Below are 16,444 nucleotides of genomic sequence, written 5' to 3'. Positions count from 1 at the left end.
TTAAGTAGGGTGCAGCCTTGAACATCCTTGGATTTGCCCATGTTCTTCCTAACCGTTGCCAGTTTGTCTTTACCTATTAATTACGCTTTAAATGTCCCTTCAGCCTGTTCCTCTCTTTTCATCCTCACTTCCCAGCCCCATCCTTAATAACTTCTTGTCACAACGGCCATGTTGTTAGGAGGTTCCTGTAGGTTCCTTCCAGTGAAGCCCATTTACCATTAACTCTCTGACCCTCAGTGTCCTCTTAGTGTCAAACAAACAAGAATCCCATTGTCTTATTTTGGTTTGGTTTTCCACTGCAGCAAGCCCTGGAACACGGTTCTTTTCTTTCTCCTGAGAAAAAAATCGAACAAGGAAATGTAGACGATGCCTTCAAACACGTGGATCAAGTCATTGAAGGTACGTACAGCCATCAACAGCCAGCAAGAGGAGGCTGTTCTCCTGGCTTGAGAAGACTGAAATGCTCTCCCATGAGGTCCTTCTTACATAGAGCGCAAAGCGCACACTAACTTCCTGATGAACTTTACATATGTACAAAGCTGTGTAAATACTACATGCACCAAAACATGGAGTATTTCCAGCGCCCAGAAATCCTACATACAAACTAAATAGTGTGTTTAAAAGGTGCTATGCTAGCATAGGGATTATTTTGAAATGAAGACAATTGCGAAAAAATAGACAGGAAAAAGCTCCTTTTTTCTCTCTCTAAATGAATGGCATGTTTCCCTCTGCTGAGATCCTTCTCTCTCTCTCTCTCTCTCTCTCTCTCTCTCTCTCTCTCTCTTCTCTCTCTCCCTCTCTCTCTCTCACACACACCAGGAAGAGCAGAACAAGAGCCAGCGCCAGACTCTGCATCCCAGGCGGGAAGGACCTCACTGCCTGTGTGAGCCTGAGCACTAACATACACCTTCTCTGCCATTAGTTTTCTTTCTTCACATATTTTATCACATCTGGACGCTCAAAACTCTTTTCATGTTTATATACTTCTCCAAACATCCGTTTTCATTTGTTAGAATGGCAAATAAGCCTGCGGACCTGACTACCTCTTGAGATTTTTGTTGTCATTTCTGTGAGTGCCCCATTCTCGTCCCACTACATGCACAGGAATAAAACTCTTGGCGGGGGGGGGGGGGGGGTCAACAAAACATATGTTTAATTTCAAGTTAGACTCAGCATGTGCATTCTGGAAGTGAGCTGAGGAAAGAGAGCTTTCTTTAACAGGAAAGTATTTCAAGTTGATTTTTTACTTAGCATTTAAAACACTGATTTTTGTTGTTTTTTTGTACCTCTGCCTCACTGTGCTTTGCTTATGTTCCTATTCATCAATCACCACTGTTTTTCCTCCATCCTTCGCTCTTCTCTGCCTTCCTACCTCCCCACAAATAGTCCCCCTTTCTGTCGTGTGTGTGTGTGTGTGTGTGTGTGTGTGTGTGTGTGTGTGTGTTGTTAAATCTAAATTCTGCCTATGAGAGATCACAGGCTCTACTGTGTATCTCTTCAGGGGAGCCTTACAGGACTCACCCTCCACTGTCCTGACACACTTTTAAATAATCCTTGGCTTGCGACAGTACAGTTGACTTACTTTAGCACAGCAGACTCTCGGGTAGTTATAAAGCACTGTCTTCTAATAGTTACACTGAGGACAGACACCTGATGTGGTGCACAGCCTGAGCAAGCCAGAGAGCCTGCAGCCGCGCCTCACGGGAGAGCAGGATAGAACACGGCCTCAGCTCCCTCACCTTCTTTCTCTCTTTGATTTTGCTGTTGTTGTTTTGTTTGTTTGTTTTGGCTTTGGGTGTGTGTGTGTTTGTATTTGTTCATTTTGTTTTGTTTTGTTTTGTTTTGTTTTGTTTTGTTTTGAGACAGGATATTTCTGTGTAGCTCTAGCTGTTCCGGAACTCCCTATATAACCAGGCAGGCCCCAAACTCACAGAGACCTGCCTGCCTCTGCCTCCTGAGTGCTGGGATGAAAGGTATGCGTCACTACCTGACCACCTCGGGCGTTTTAAACTTACATGTTCATCGACAAGTTACTTTACCATTCTATGCTTCATTGATTGTTAATGTCACCTGACTCAGGCATGTGGCATTATCCCACCTATTAGTGACACCTGACTCAGGTGATACAAAAGTATATTGTTTTAGCTCATCCATTTTTGCAGCTGATAACATCATGTTTAACAACTTGGACAAATTCATCTACCAGGCTGATGGTTCAACCTGGATATGTAGCCAGACTCGTCTCAAGTTCAGCACATGACAGATCTAACCTCCTCACTAAACAGATGGGGAGACCAAGGCCAAAGAAGACAAAATGACCCAGGGTCACTCAACCAACTGGGCACAGGCAGCATTTGCAAAGGCAGCATTTCCAACTAATATGAAGCCCCGCTCCACAGGCTAATGAAAATCACTCTTTTTTTTTTTTCTTCCTTCTTCATTTTTTTTCCCTGCATGTACGTCTGAGCAGCATGTGTGCGCCTGGTGCTCATGAGACCAGAAGAGGGAATGGGATTCACTTAGACTAGAGTTAGGAATGGATGTGAGCCACCATGTGATTCCTGGGAATCAAACCATGGATGTCTGGAAGAGCAGTCAGAACTCTGAACCACTGAGCCATCTCTCCAGTCATAATGCAAATCACTGTTTACAACAAAACATCCTAGGAGGGCGCGCACACACACACACACCAAAACCTGTCTAAACATTGCCCTGTGTATCTGCTTTGCAGGTGAGATCCACGTGGAAGGCCAGGAACATTTTTACATGGAGACACAAACTATCCTGGCTATCCCACAAACCGAAGACAAAGAAATGGTGTTACACCTGGGGACACAGTTTCCAACCCATGTGCAGGTAACTCTAGAAGACCTTGTGATAAGATTCCCGTGAAGCCGGGAGCGATCAAGGTCACCCCTGCTGTCCCTGGTGGGAGAGCCATTAGCTCAGACCACAAAGGACAAGATCACCATTGCCATCTACCACCAACGTCTCCTGGTTACAGTCAGTGGTTTCCCAGCAGTGGGAATGCCCCTAGGCACCGGGCACACACAGGCTGCTGCAGTCTGGAATCTGGGCAGCACCAAAACCGTCTGGGAAGAGGATGTGAGTGGACATTTCTCCATACAGAATATGTAAATACTGGTAAACCTAACATGTCCATCATCATCAGTCACTGGGGAAACCCAAATCAAAACCATCCACTAGGGTGGCTATAATTGGAAAAAAAAAAAAAATGACAAGTATTGTTAAGAATGAAGAGAAATTGGAACCTCTGTAAACTGGCATCAGCTGTGGCACAGTCTGGCAGTTTCTCGGGATGCTGAAAAAAGAGTTCCCATGAAACCCAGCAGTCCCATGATTAAGTATTCAGCCAAGAGAAATGAGAGCATGCCTGTGAGGACTTACACACATCTAACACCTTATGTGCTGATTTAAATATTTTTAATTTCTAAAAACTTAAGCACATGTTCACAACAACATTACGAAAGTAGGAACAGTCTAAACTAAAGACAGCCCAATATCTGTTAATGGATGACTAAGAAAAAAAGTTGGCACATCTCGTACCGTGGAATAATATTTAGCCATTAAAATCAAGATATGCTCATGCATACTATGATAGAGGGCACTTGAAAGCACCGTGCTAAGTGAAAAAAACCAGTCACAAAGACCACATATTGTATAGCTCTGCTGTGTGACAAACAGAAAGACAGGACACAGATTCCAGGCTGGAGAGTGCTGAGAAGTTAACAGGAAATAAGGAATGGAGCCTGGTGGGACAGTGTTCCTTTGGGGATGCTGAAATGCCTAAGCACGGTGATTGCACAGTTCCATCGGTGAAGTGTTGGCTGGATGAGGGCATTTCACTGCGCATCACAACAGCACACAGGCGAGAAGGGAAACCATGGGACTGCACTGACGTGGCTTGGGGGCCTTCTCTTGCAGGAATACGTGTCTGCAGCATTAAAGGTCCCAAGGAATAGAATCGCCTGCCACATGAAAAGAGCTGGAGGAGCGTTTGGGGGCAAAGTGACCAAGCCCGCTCTACTGGGAGCCGTCTGTGCCGTGGCCGCCCACAAGTAAGGGGTCCCATGACCGCTGGAATGTCAGCAGTCTGAGCTTCGTGAGTCCTTCCAACCCCACACCCTTCTCAGCCTCCAGCTCAGCGGGAGTTGGCTGGATGGAAGGCCAGCCAGAACCTCAGCCTCAAAACAGCTCGTCCTGAACTGAACTGTGTCCTGCTGCAGGCAGTTCTCTTAGCCTGCAAAGGCTGGTGCAGGCCTGCCTGAGAAATCTGTAACTACCAAAGCTGACTCAGATTACATCCGCCCAGGCTAACTCACAGCGTACCTGCGCAGAAGGAGGATCTGGGGGCATCTTAGCTCATTTGCACTCTCCAGCTGTAGAACGTAGCAGCTTTGCAGGGGCTAGAAACCAGAGTCCTGAATGAACGCTCCTCAAGAGGGGTCTGCATATGGGGAGACTGACGTCCACAGACGCTGGGCCTCCTCCTTTCAACCTCATCGATAAATCAACACTCCTATTACTGCCTGAAAGAGAAATTTAGAACAAAACCTTTCATTTATATAAATGATCTCATTTATATAACGAGATCAAAATGGAACTCATTTATATAATATGAGAAAGAGCCAAGCGATTTAATCCCAGATCTCAAGAGGCAGAGACAGAGGCAGGTGCATCTCTGAGAGCTCCAGGTCAGCCTGGGCTACATAATAAAACCCCATCTCAAAAAGAAAAAAGAAAGGAAGGAAGGAAGGAAGGAAGGAAGGAAGGAAGGAAGGAAGGAAGGAAGGAAGGAAGGAAGGAGGGAGGGAGGGAGGAGGGAGGAAGGAGGGAGGGAGGGAAGGAAATGGGGATAATTTATAACCAAATATTGTATCATCATAATATGCAAATATTCAGTTGACTAACTAGAATAATTATTTTAATTTCAATGCTCCCACTACTTCTAAGATGTTGTGTAGACATGTTTCTATCCCGATCTTACACCTCTACAACTTTGTGGAGAATGCAGCTTTTTACCTGAGTTGTTTCCCACAGGACTGGCCGCCCAATCCGCTTTATCCTAGAGCGAGGTGATGACATGCTGATCACTGCTGGCCGCCACCCACTCCTGGGAAAATACAAAGTGAGTGCTATCCAGGAGTTCAGCAAAGACCATGTCTGCCTTCCACACCCCTTAAGAGGGATGTTTGAGCGCTGTTTAAAACGAAGCAGAACCTCTGGGATCGTCTTCGGGTGGTGTCTCTTGGGTGATTGTCACGGCCAAGCACGAGCCTAGCCTAAGCACAGGCTGACAATACGATTAGACATGTTTGTGCACAGCACGGTTTGGCTGCAGGGAAAGGCTACTGAGAAAGTCGTCTCGTTATCACTTTGCAGGTCGGGTTCATGAATAATGGGGAGATCAAGGCTGCTGACATTGAGTATTACATCAACGGAGGGTGCACTCCCGATGAGTCTGAGCTGGTAAAAACGCCCTCTCCAGGGAGCCCGTGGCCCTAACTTTATCTGCACAAATACTTGTCTTAACCAAAACTCCTCAAAAGGTTTAAACGCAAAGGTAAAATTTAAATAGGTGGCTTGAAACGTTTCACTTTTGTTTTAATTCAGGTGATAGAATTTGTTGTGCTGAAATCTGAAAACGCGTATCATATTCCAAATTTCCGGTGCCGGGGCAGGGCTTGCAAAACAAATCTGCCGTCTAACACAGCCTTCCGAGGATTTGGCTTCCCCCAGGCTATGGTGGTCGTGGAAGCGTATATAGCTGCGGTGGCATCTAAGTGTAACTTACTCCCTGAAGAGGTAAGCAGTGACCGCCTGCTAGAAAAACACTGGCAATACTGCTCAATACCTTGAGCTCCCGTGATCTCTGCGTATAGTTTCAAGAAAGTAAAACACATCGTCCATTACCAGTTCACATTCTCCACTGTGGTAAGGAAACCACAGAACCTGGTAGTTTCAGGCAATGTTTCTTAAGATTCTGTGGGTCGCCTGGGGGATTCTTCTGGTCTTGGGCCAGCTCGCTGGGAGCTCTGTGGCTCAAGACAGCTTTCTCGACGTTTCTGATGAGTATCTGGGCTGGCTTCTCTGACTATACCTGCGCAGTCTGTTCTACAGTCACTCACCCATCCTTCAGTGAGCTAGCCCAGGTCCATCCTCGTGAGGGAGGGGTGCCACAGTTCCCAGGAGCAGCAGGTAGGTAGCATGGCCTAAACCACACTTATCAAGTCGCTGTGGCGCTATGTGCCGTCCTGTCCTCCAACGCACAAGCTCAGTCTAGAGTCAGTGTGATGCTGTACCGGGACAGAAATTGAGTGGGAGGATGGCAGCCATTTGTGCAAATATCTCTTCACAGTTTAAGACTCTGATGAGAGACGACGGAGACGTAACCGGGTAGACGAGCACCTGCCTAGCATGTGTAAGACTCTGAAGAGTGAAGTGAGAATAACTGGGAGTAATTAACTATTTGAATCAGGAGATTTTTATCTTGCCAACAAATAGGTTAATGGGGCTGATATTAACAGTCCTACTGTTTCTCGGGGCTATTGTGAAGTTCACTGAAATACTTAATCTAGACCCTGGAGCACACGAAGTATTCATTAGCAGTTCCTATTGGTTTTTGTTGTTGCCATTTTCCTTAAGATGTATTTGTTTTATGTGTTTTGGTGTTTTGCCTGCATGTATGTTTATGTGAGGGTGTTGGAACCCCTGGAACTGGACTTACAGACGGCCATGTGGGTGCTGGGAATTGAACCTGGGTCTTCTGGAAGAACAGCCTTTGCTATTCACCACTGAGCCATCCCTCCAGCCCCTGTTGCTGTTATTTCTAAAATGTGTATCTGCATATTTATGTTCTTGAGGTCTCCTTAGACAGACAAACTTTCTCCATATCAGACATGTAACAAAATGCATGCATGTTCTCACCTTTTAGGTTAAGGAAATAAATATGTATAAGCAAACTAGCAAGACAGCCTATAAGCAGGCATTTAACCCCGAGCCCCTGCGAAGATGCTGGAAAGAATGTCTGGAGAAGGCATCATTCTATGCTAGGAAGCAGGCCGCAGAGGAATTTAACAAGAAGAATTATTGGAAGAAGAGGGGCCTTGCTGTCACCCCCATGAAGTATAGCATTGGGCTCCCCATAGCCTTCTACAATCAGGTGAGGGGAAAGAGATGCAGCCTCCTCAAAGCTTCTCTAAAAGGTCGGCTCTCTGCGAAGGGCTCATGCACGAGGAAGGGAATCTCGGGCAATCATGCTGTCCTCTCTGGAGACAGGAAAATGAAGAGTGGGTCCCTTCAGCAGGAGAGAATATGGAGGCAGATAAGGGCTGGAACCACGGATAGCAGGACAAACCTTCTGTGTGCAGTGTTTAGGGTCTTGGGGAGCATCAACAATCAGTAAAGTCCCACTCAGAGGGACCCATCTGAGTAGTCACGGCCTTATGTGAGTACTAGAATGTCAGGCCAGGTTTCAAGAGCAAACAAAAAAAATGCCTTTCCGGCCTCCTCTCTAATTTCACCCTAACTGGTTTTTCAGAGTCCAGTCTCTGGCTTTATCTTTCTCTTTCTACCCCCATTCAGACTTTACCATATGCTAGGCACTTGGGTGTGGCCAGCTGTCCCTTCTCTAGGCTTCTAGTCCCTCGTGCACAAGGTGAGGGATGTAGACTAGACCAATAGGTCCCGAGCTTGAGTGTCATTGACATGGTGTGGGAGCTTGCCGGGTGTCCCGGCTCCACCACCAGCCTGCCGCAGCAGGACTGTCTACCCCGGGGCACTTCCTCCTTCCCGAGCAGCATTCTCAAAGTCAGCACTTGGAAGCCAGCTCCTCCCAGCCCTCCGGCAGCCAGGAGAAGGTGTGCCTGGGGATTTATTCTTGCGGGGTGCAATAGTGTTAAGTCAATTTCCACACCTGGTGAGGAAAGAAAAATGAAGCATTGTCCAGATTGAGGCCTTGAAGCTGGGGACGGAGGGAGGGGAGATACACTCACACATCTAGGTGATGGTTTCAGGTCCAGGTAGTCTTGCAAAGGGTTGGCGATGGTCCTCTTATCCACAGCGAGGATTGAGAGATTCTAAATCAGAGGAAGCAGTTCATCCGACCGCCTTGGGTGAGCTCGCAGCAAAAAAAAACTGGCTCTCTCAGTTTCCAAACTGGTATGATGATTGTTTCTCCCAGGCAGCCGCTCTGGTCCACATCTACTTGGATGGCTCTGTCCTGGTGACTCATGGAGGCTGTGAGCTGGGACAAGGCCTCCACACCAAAATAATCCAGGTGAGATAAGCGCCCCTGATCTCCACCGAGAAGCGGCTTGGATCAGACAGGCAAGGGCCCAGTTGTTCCCATGTTGAGTCAGAGAGATCCCATACACTAAACACAGAGGCCAACTGTATGACTCCTTCTGATTCCAAGAATGGAAAAATGCCAGGGGATGAGGGAAGGGGAGACGGAACTGAGGAGATTCTGTATCATTCCTCCTATATCAAAACAATCAAGACCATGGTTTTTTGTTTTGTTTTGTTGTGGAGGGAATTCCAATTTCCAAAGATAAAACAGTTTTAAAATTCATGGTAATGGCCAGGTGCTGTGGCACACGCCTATGATCCCAGCATTCAGGGAGGCGGAGGTGGGCAGATCTCTGTGAGTTAGAGACCAGCCTGGTCTATTCTACAAAGCGAGTCCAGGACAGCCAAGGCTACACAGAGAAATCCTGTCTGGAAAAACAAACAAACAAATAAAAGTTCATGGTAATGATTCAAAGTGATAATGTGTCCACTCAGCTCCTCAGTTAGAAATGAATGTTTCACACGACAAAAACTTAAGCTCTGGAGGGTCCACACTGTGTGAGGCTGAAATTTGAGCTCACAAGAGGCACAGCTGTCAACCTGCTTAGAGATTTGGGCAAGCCAAGCACCCGTTTATTCTGAAGTGAATGGTGTGGGAGAAAAAAGTATACACTCTCCTTAAGGAACCCATCCACATGGCTGGCCACTGTTGTGTGGGCCAATTCAAAATATTTCTCTACTGCTCTACAAGATCATTGTAGAAAACGTTCAGATTTTTTGTTAATGTGAAATAACAATTGTTGAATATGACATTCGAATTATAAGTGTATACGAGGAGAGGAGGACGGAGGCGAGGAGGACGGAGAAAAACACAGCAAAAAGACATGTGTGTGAAGACACATGACCAAACCCTCTACTTGCTATGCTAACCCAAAACACTGATTTTCTTACATTTGTATGTGTGTGTGTGTGCGCGCGCGCACATATGTGTGCCCGTGTGCACCATTACAGAGCACATGAGGACAGCAGAAGGCAGCAGGTAGGGGCTGAGTTCTCTCCTTCCACCCTATGGGTTTCAGGGATCATGGGTTGTCTAGCTTGACAGACGGCATGCTTACCCACCGAGCCTTCCTGCGGACCTAAAACATGGTTGGTTGGTTGGTTGGTTGGTTGGTTGGTTGGTTGGTTGGTTGGTTGGTTGGTTGGTTGGTTGGTTGGTTTTTAATGTGTTTGAAAAATGCTAATCAGTAAGAAACAGCTTCTCGATGAGAAACCCAGAAAAGACCAAGTCTTCTAAAATAGACATCATTTGACAAGGTTCTTAGAACTAAAGGCCATGCAAAGCCCTGGGGCCCTCCCTGACGGTGCCATACTTTACAGCCCTAAGCCTGTAAAGCGCTGACCCGAGGAGAGGGGCGAGGGAAACAGGAGGCCCTGAGCTTCGAGCTGGCCGCCTTGGGCCCTCTAAACCCAGCGTGCAGAGCGGCCATGCCCCCGCGTGGCCTCCACAAAGCAGGTGTACAAGAAAGCACGGAAAAGCTGTTTCGTTCGCCATCCGCCTCCGAAAAGAAGTGTGTCCTCGGCGGTGCCATCTAAGACCCACTGGGCCTCTGTCCCCGTATCAGGGCAGACAGGCTCCGTGCCCAGCTCTAGAAAGGACGGAAGGTTTTTCTTCACTCGAGAGAGGGCTCGGTCGACGACGCGAGCGCTGTTTTCTCTCCACATCTGGCAGGTGGTCAGTCGCGAACTCAGCATCCCGCAGTCGTACGTGCACCTGTCGGAAACCAGCACCGTCACGGTGCCCAATGCCGTCTTCACCGCGGGCTCCATGGGCACGGACACCAACGGGAAGGCTGTACAGGTGACTTTCCTTTCAGGTCTCCGCCCCTGGTGGTGAGGGGTTCTTGCTCCGCTTGTTCTTTTCTGGAGGAGGGGTCAGCGGTGACGAGAGGCCCGACAAACTCTGGCAGAGCCATTTGGTGCTTCCGCTGTTGATCCTAACCTGTGGGTGCTGGGAATTGAACCCCTGTCCAGCCGAGCCATCACTGCAGCCCCCTTTCCTCTTCTTTTTAACAAAGACTTTTTTTTCCCCCTCTGATCTTGGCATTAGCAAATCCTTATTGTAAAGCAAATCTCAGCTTGAAAAACCACTAGAAATAAAAAGAGGTAGATAAATTTGACTTAATAAAAACATAAAGTTGGGGGCTGGAGACATGGCTCACTGGTTAGGGGTGCTCGCTGCTCTTTCAGAAGACTTGAGTTCAGTTGCCAACACCTCCATTGGGAGGCTCACGACCACCCGTGACTTCGTCTCCATGGTATTCTCGCCCTCTTCTGACCCTGGTGAGCGGGGCCATGTGTGTGCACACACAGGACACACAAAACATTTACATAAATAAAAATAAGATAAAGATTTTAAGAAAAACACAAACTGCCTATACAGCAAGAGGCCATAAATAAGGATTGCAACACGTTAAAGAAAATGTTCTCAACATATGAGACAAGAAAATTTAAAATAAGCCAGCCAGGAGAACTTGCTTTTCTAGTCTCAGGACTCAGATGCTGAGACAGGAAGATTGCCATGAGTTTAAAGAATGAGATCCTGGTCTAAAGAGAGAAGAAAGGGGGAGGAAAAACGAGGAGGGGGTATAACTGGACCGCTGTGCACTCTTCTCATTGTGTGAGTGCGTAGACTACTGTGCACACTCATCATTTCGGTTGTGTAAACAGGCAGAGAAGAGCTATAGTAACTCCAAGGAGACCCCTTCTCAGTGCCCAGTCAGACAGCACTGCTGACCTCAAGTCAGTGCTGCCGGATGTCACTCAGAGTTAGGAAACCCTGCAAGAGATGGAAACGAGTCTCCCCAGCAGCCGCCATTCAGACCTCCCCCGGGCATTAACATTTTGCTGTTCGTGTGCTCTTCCGTCCTAACGTCTCTCTAAACATTTGCTTTTCAGAATGCCTGCCAAATTCTTCTGGACCGTCTTCACCCCATCATCAAGAAAAACCCCAAAGGAAAATGGGAGGAGTGGGTGAGTGTTCTCTTTAGTACCCAAGCCAGGAGAAAGCGATACCACACAGAGAGAGAGACAGACAGACAGACAGAGAGACTGAGAGACTGACACACATAGACAGACACGCACACACATAGATGTACACACACCATACACACAGACAGGGGGGAGGGAGGGGAGTCCTAAATGCATGCGCTGGTGGGCGGCGCCCACACAAGAGCTCAGTGTCCTCTCAGCGTTTTCTTCTACTTTTTCAAAATGCTAAGAGGTGCGTGTACACTCACTGAGCCCTGCCGTCATTCCTGAGCCAGGACTTCACAGGGCAAGTTCTAAAGTATCACCCGCCTGGGGCCGCTCCCCTGGGCTGCGTGACTGGCTACAGGGCAGGTCCTGTGTAATGGAGAGGTGAGTCCCCTTTAGTAATTTAAAACACTAAAAAATGCAAAAAGTCATAAGTAGCTACAGAGTGTGACGCAGTGAGAGGCCCAGAGCACAGCCAGCGTTTCCCTGAAGCCCTCCACAAAGCGCGCCCTGTATGGCACACACAGCCTAAGTCTCCCAGGCAGGAAATATGAATATGGACCTTGGCACGAGCAACGGGGAAGCCCACCAGCTTCTATTTCATTGAAACAAATCTCTTTCAGGTTGCAAAAGCCTTTGAAGAATCCATCAGCCTCTCGGCCACGGGGTATTTCAAGTAAGTGGTGTTTTTCTTTTGACTTGTACCGTCCCTGGGCAGTCGTGGCTGGTGTCAATTTTATGGCGATGGGATCCTCTCAGGGGGAAAGGAAGTGAGAGGGGAGAATGGGGGGGGAACAATGCAGAAACTGGTAGCCAGCAGCAGCCAAGAAGCCCCATAGTTACAGAGCCTCGGCCTTGCCCCTGCACACTGGAGGGTAGGGCCAGCCACCCCTTCCCGTGTCCCCTGAGGTCCACCTGAAGGCCCCCAACCATACAGTCCCTCAAGGGAGAAGGGGAGCAGGCCCCCAACCTCCAGGGCAGGACACACCCCTACAGCCATGTCCTCACTGAAGGAAAGGTGACTCTCTCCACCCTTCCCTCCCTCCTCAGAGGCTACCAGACAAACATGGACTGGGAGAAGGAAGAAGGCGATGCTTACCCATACTACGTCTACGGCGCGGCCTGCTCCGAGGTTGAAGTCGACTGCCTGACTGGGGCACACAAGGTAGGAGGATGCTGGGGCACCGCACACAAACGCTGACGCGGCATCTGTAAATAGCAACCCCGATTGGCCTGCCAGTGGGCTACACAGTCTCTGTTCCATTTTGGTTTTAAATCCCTTTCAAGTAAATAGCCTTGTCCTTTCTGCATTCACCCGCTCTCCGCAGCTCCTGAGGACGGACATTTTCATGGACGCTGCCTTCAGCATCAACCCCGCCCTGGATATCGGGCAGGTGCGTGGTTCCAGGCCATACCCAAGGGGACTTTTGTCAGCCTGTTTGTAGGAAGATTGTGAGTTTGAGGCCAGCCTGGGCTCCTTAGCAAAACTGTGTGTGAAAAAGTAGAGAGAGAGAGAAAGGAGGAAGGAAGGAGGAAGAAGAAAGGGAAAGAAGAAGGAGGAAGGGACGAAGGGATGAAGGAAGGGGTTTCAGAGAGGTGGCCACTGTCCCTGTGGAACTTGAAAGGTGTGGAGTTTCCAGGTGGACAAGTCCAGGTGAACAAGTAGTCAGGGGTGAGAACAGTCAGGAGAAAATACATTGTACAGGCTTGGAGATGAGAAGGGGCATGCCAGACTTGGAACACTGCCAAGGCAAATGTCAGCTATGTGGGGGTCTCTGAAATGAAGCCAGTGCCCCAAGAACACTCAGTAAAGCCTGCCCCGGAGCTTCTGAGAGTGGCTTGCCTCGACTCGGAGCTCTGCCCCCATTCCCACCAGACTGTCTCTTCAGTCAACATTACAGACTTCTCACCCACAAATCTGTGCCCGCAGATTGAGGGAGCGTTTATCCAAGGCATGGGATTATACACCACAGAGGAGCTCAAATACTCTCCAGACGGTGTGCTCTATTCTCGGAGTCCAGATGACTACAAAATTCCCACTGTCACTGAGATACCAGAGGAGTTCTACGTCACTCTGGTGCGCTCTCAAAACCCCATAGCCATCTACTCATCCAAGGTAAGGACTTAAGACCTGACTATTAGTTGGTAAATATCAAACCAGTTGGTCCCTAAGAAAAATACCATGACTAAGTAGCTTAAGCAGAGATTCGTTTCCCACGTGGCTCCAGTTTTGATAATTCTCCAAATGAGATTACTTTCGGGCTTGGTTTCTTGAATCCTACTTTCTTGGGCTCACTGATGGTCACCTCTAATGGTCTGTGTCCTTGTCACACTGAACAGGGCCTAACTGAATAACCTCACTTTATTTAACCTGATCACTTCTTAAAAGACTTTGTCTCCAAATTCAGCCACATTCCTGGGTACTGAGAGGTTGGTCCTTCAACGTGTGTCTAAAGAGAGGCAGAATTCAGCCCATAACAGTCTCCTCTTTCAAGGGGTCACGAGGCATGAATTTACTTTCTCCTTGGACTTTTCAATCCCCAAAGGCAGAGTGGTGCTGCTTACAGACTCCAAAACCCAAGTGGGGTCTTCACCCCAAAAGATGAAACACTGAAATCCAGTGAGGAGTGTGAAGGGGTCTCTGGGCTGGGGTCACTAGGACACTGATTGCAAAGTGCAGAAACTCAGTGTTCCCTTTCTCTGGCCTTCACAGCTTCCTCCTGCAGCCTCTCCCACACCCCGTCCAAACCAGGGTGGGGTTTCAGCAAGCGCCATTCAAGCTCTTTGCTCTACGTGTCCTTGGTCACTAATTGTTGGTGTAGGTGCTATGCTCTCTGGAGCACATAGCTTTTAACTAGTCAGTGTCTCCAACCCCAGGGCTTCTGACTCCCTCTTCTTGCCTCCGTAGACATCCTCACATATGTGGCACACCCACACACAGGCACACACAGAAATAAAAATGATTTTTAAAAAATAACCAGCTGTCGTATCATTAGACATGCAGTTCTCTCATCCCGTTCATTCAAGCACATGCATCAAGTGCCAAGGAGGCCACGTGAGGACAGGCAACTGCTTCACCGTCTACTATGGTCATTCCGTTTGGGTTCTGAGTTCAATGGAAATTACCTGGGGCTAGGGTGTAGCTCAGTGGCAGAGTGCTTGTCTGGCATACATGAGACTCTCGGTTCTTGCTCTACCACTGCAAAAGAAAAAATTAACTAAAAGACAGGAACCCTAGAAGGTGCCAAGGACATGGTCTTCAGGACACTACCTAGGTGGGAAAGCGATGTTTTTAGATGCCTGCTGTCCTGCTATCCTATGGCATCTTACCAAGTATTCTCACAATAACCCCACTCACAAATTTCTGTGAGGGGGGGTCCAGTTTTAACTACTCAAATACACTCCTTCTGCTGAGCGATAAACCCAGAAACGGTATGTGTGCCCATATGCTTACATGCCTCTGTTTACGTGTGTGTGTGGGTGGGTGCATGCACTCGTGTGTGTGTGTGTGTGTGTGTGTGTGTGTGTGTGTGTGTGTGTGATTAATCCTAAAGAACCTTGCATTTCTAACAACCTTGTATGCTTTCCTCAGGGTTTGGGTGAGGCTGGAATGTTCATGGGGTCCTCAGTTTTGTTCGCCATATACGATGCAGTGACCGCTGCCCGCAAGGAGAGAGGGCTGAGCGACACCTTCCCCTTGAATAGCCCAGCAACGCCTGAAGTGATCCGCATGGCTTGTATGGATCAGTTTACTGACATGGTAAGAGAAGGCCCTACTGCCATCACCCTGCTCACGGACTTTAATGTTCTTGATATGGATAATGTAGCTATGATGCCATTGCAAGGCATGCCCGCCCTTTTCAATGAAAATCCCCCTCTGCCCCCTCACCGCTTCCTGCACGCCTCCGAACTTCTCCAGATGTTGGCGTAATTGTTTCAGAGGCTAAAGGAGATGCACACGAACAGCAAAGGGACGTGGTAGATAGTTTAAATAGTTTATCAAAATGCAATTGACGTGGGCTTTTGATTGCCCCATTTACAAGATCTTTGGCTTGCTCAATTACGCAGAAAATATCTATTAGGCAAACTAGTAAAAGTAATTGAGATGAACTTACCGGGCTTCCGGGCACACCTTCCCACGCCTTGCTGTCATACACTATACAGGACAGTGTTCTATCTGCCAGCTGCAAAAATGACACCCAGAACTGTCACACAGAAAACGCCTCTCCGGGGCCCCGCCCCCTGCAGCCCACCTGAGTCAGTGGCTATAGCATGGAGTGCCCGTGAGGTTACAATGCCGCTCCATGGGCCCTACGCAGTCCCAAAGAGAGAGTTTATAAGGTAAAGGGCTGGGGTGGAGCTCAGTGGCAGAGCACATGCCCAGCATTCAGGAGGCCCTGTTTTCCATCCTTGACACCAAACCAAAACAGAAAAGACAGGACCCAGGCATGGTGACATACACCTGTAAGCCCAGCACTCTGGGAGCTGAGACAGGGGATCACAAATTGAAGGACGTCCTAAGCTGTTCAGAAATACCCTATCTCAAAAAAATATAAGCACAACTGTATGAGATGTGTATTATGAAGATAAGTTTCTGACTAAATGTTTGATATAAATATGGAAATTATATAACTTTGATAAAAAGAAAAAACTGATATCAACTTGTTCTGTTTTTAAATGCCTTCAGATTATAACATTTTTTTGTGTGTGTGGAATAACACTTTGTTTACGTAAGTCTTCCGTCTTCTGATCTTTTTTAGATCCCGAGAGACGACCCTTCAACATTCACACCTTGGTCCATCCATGTGTCTTAATCTCATGTATTGAGAAAAAGAAAGAGCATACAGCTGATTCAAATGAGCCTCAAATCAGAGCAGCATACAGGCTGATGAGCATTTGTCAAGCATGATTTTACTGTTTTTAGTTATTCCCTGTGATTAAGCTATTGTGTGATTACATGTTAAGATGCAGATATTTACCAAATAGTGTGACAAAACTTAGAAGCAGACATGCTGATTTAGTTTTCACTGTCCCGAAAGTCTGCAACCTTGATGGTTTATAACCTGGTGATGTTCCATTAACTGGGGGCGGGGAAGGG

The 16,444-nt window shown here is 47.8% G+C and overlaps 1 protein-coding gene across 1 annotated transcript in view; it reads left to right on the top strand.

Moving 5' to 3' along the window:
* Positions 1 to 16,160, top strand: part of LOC129683750 (aldehyde oxidase 4-like) — a 49,922-nt gene extending 33,762 nt beyond the window's left edge. The window contains 16 exon segments of the mRNA XM_055616674.1: positions 303 to 399; positions 2,732 to 2,856; positions 3,946 to 4,079; positions 5,062 to 5,149; positions 5,404 to 5,490; positions 5,635 to 5,826; positions 6,956 to 7,183; positions 8,204 to 8,299; positions 10,043 to 10,171; positions 11,269 to 11,343; positions 11,970 to 12,022; positions 12,397 to 12,511; positions 12,675 to 12,740; positions 13,277 to 13,462; positions 14,939 to 15,106; positions 16,107 to 16,160. Coding sequence (XP_055472649.1) covers positions 303 to 399; positions 2,732 to 2,856; positions 3,946 to 4,079; positions 5,062 to 5,149; positions 5,404 to 5,490; positions 5,635 to 5,826; positions 6,956 to 7,183; positions 8,204 to 8,299; positions 10,043 to 10,171; positions 11,269 to 11,343; positions 11,970 to 12,022; positions 12,397 to 12,511; positions 12,675 to 12,740; positions 13,277 to 13,462; positions 14,939 to 15,106; positions 16,107 to 16,160 — 1,893 coding nt within the window.
* Positions 16,161 to 16,444: the final 284 nt, after the last annotated feature.

The sequence above is a fragment of the Psammomys obesus genome, unplaced genomic scaffold, assembly GCF_907164565.1.
Source record: "Psammomys obesus unplaced genomic scaffold, mPsaObe1.curated_primary_1811, whole genome shotgun sequence".
In the NCBI taxonomy this organism is placed as follows: Eukaryota; Metazoa; Chordata; class Mammalia; order Rodentia; family Muridae; genus Psammomys; species Psammomys obesus.
Note: the sequence above shows the minus strand (reverse complement) of the source record. Positions and strands in the feature narration are given on the sequence as shown.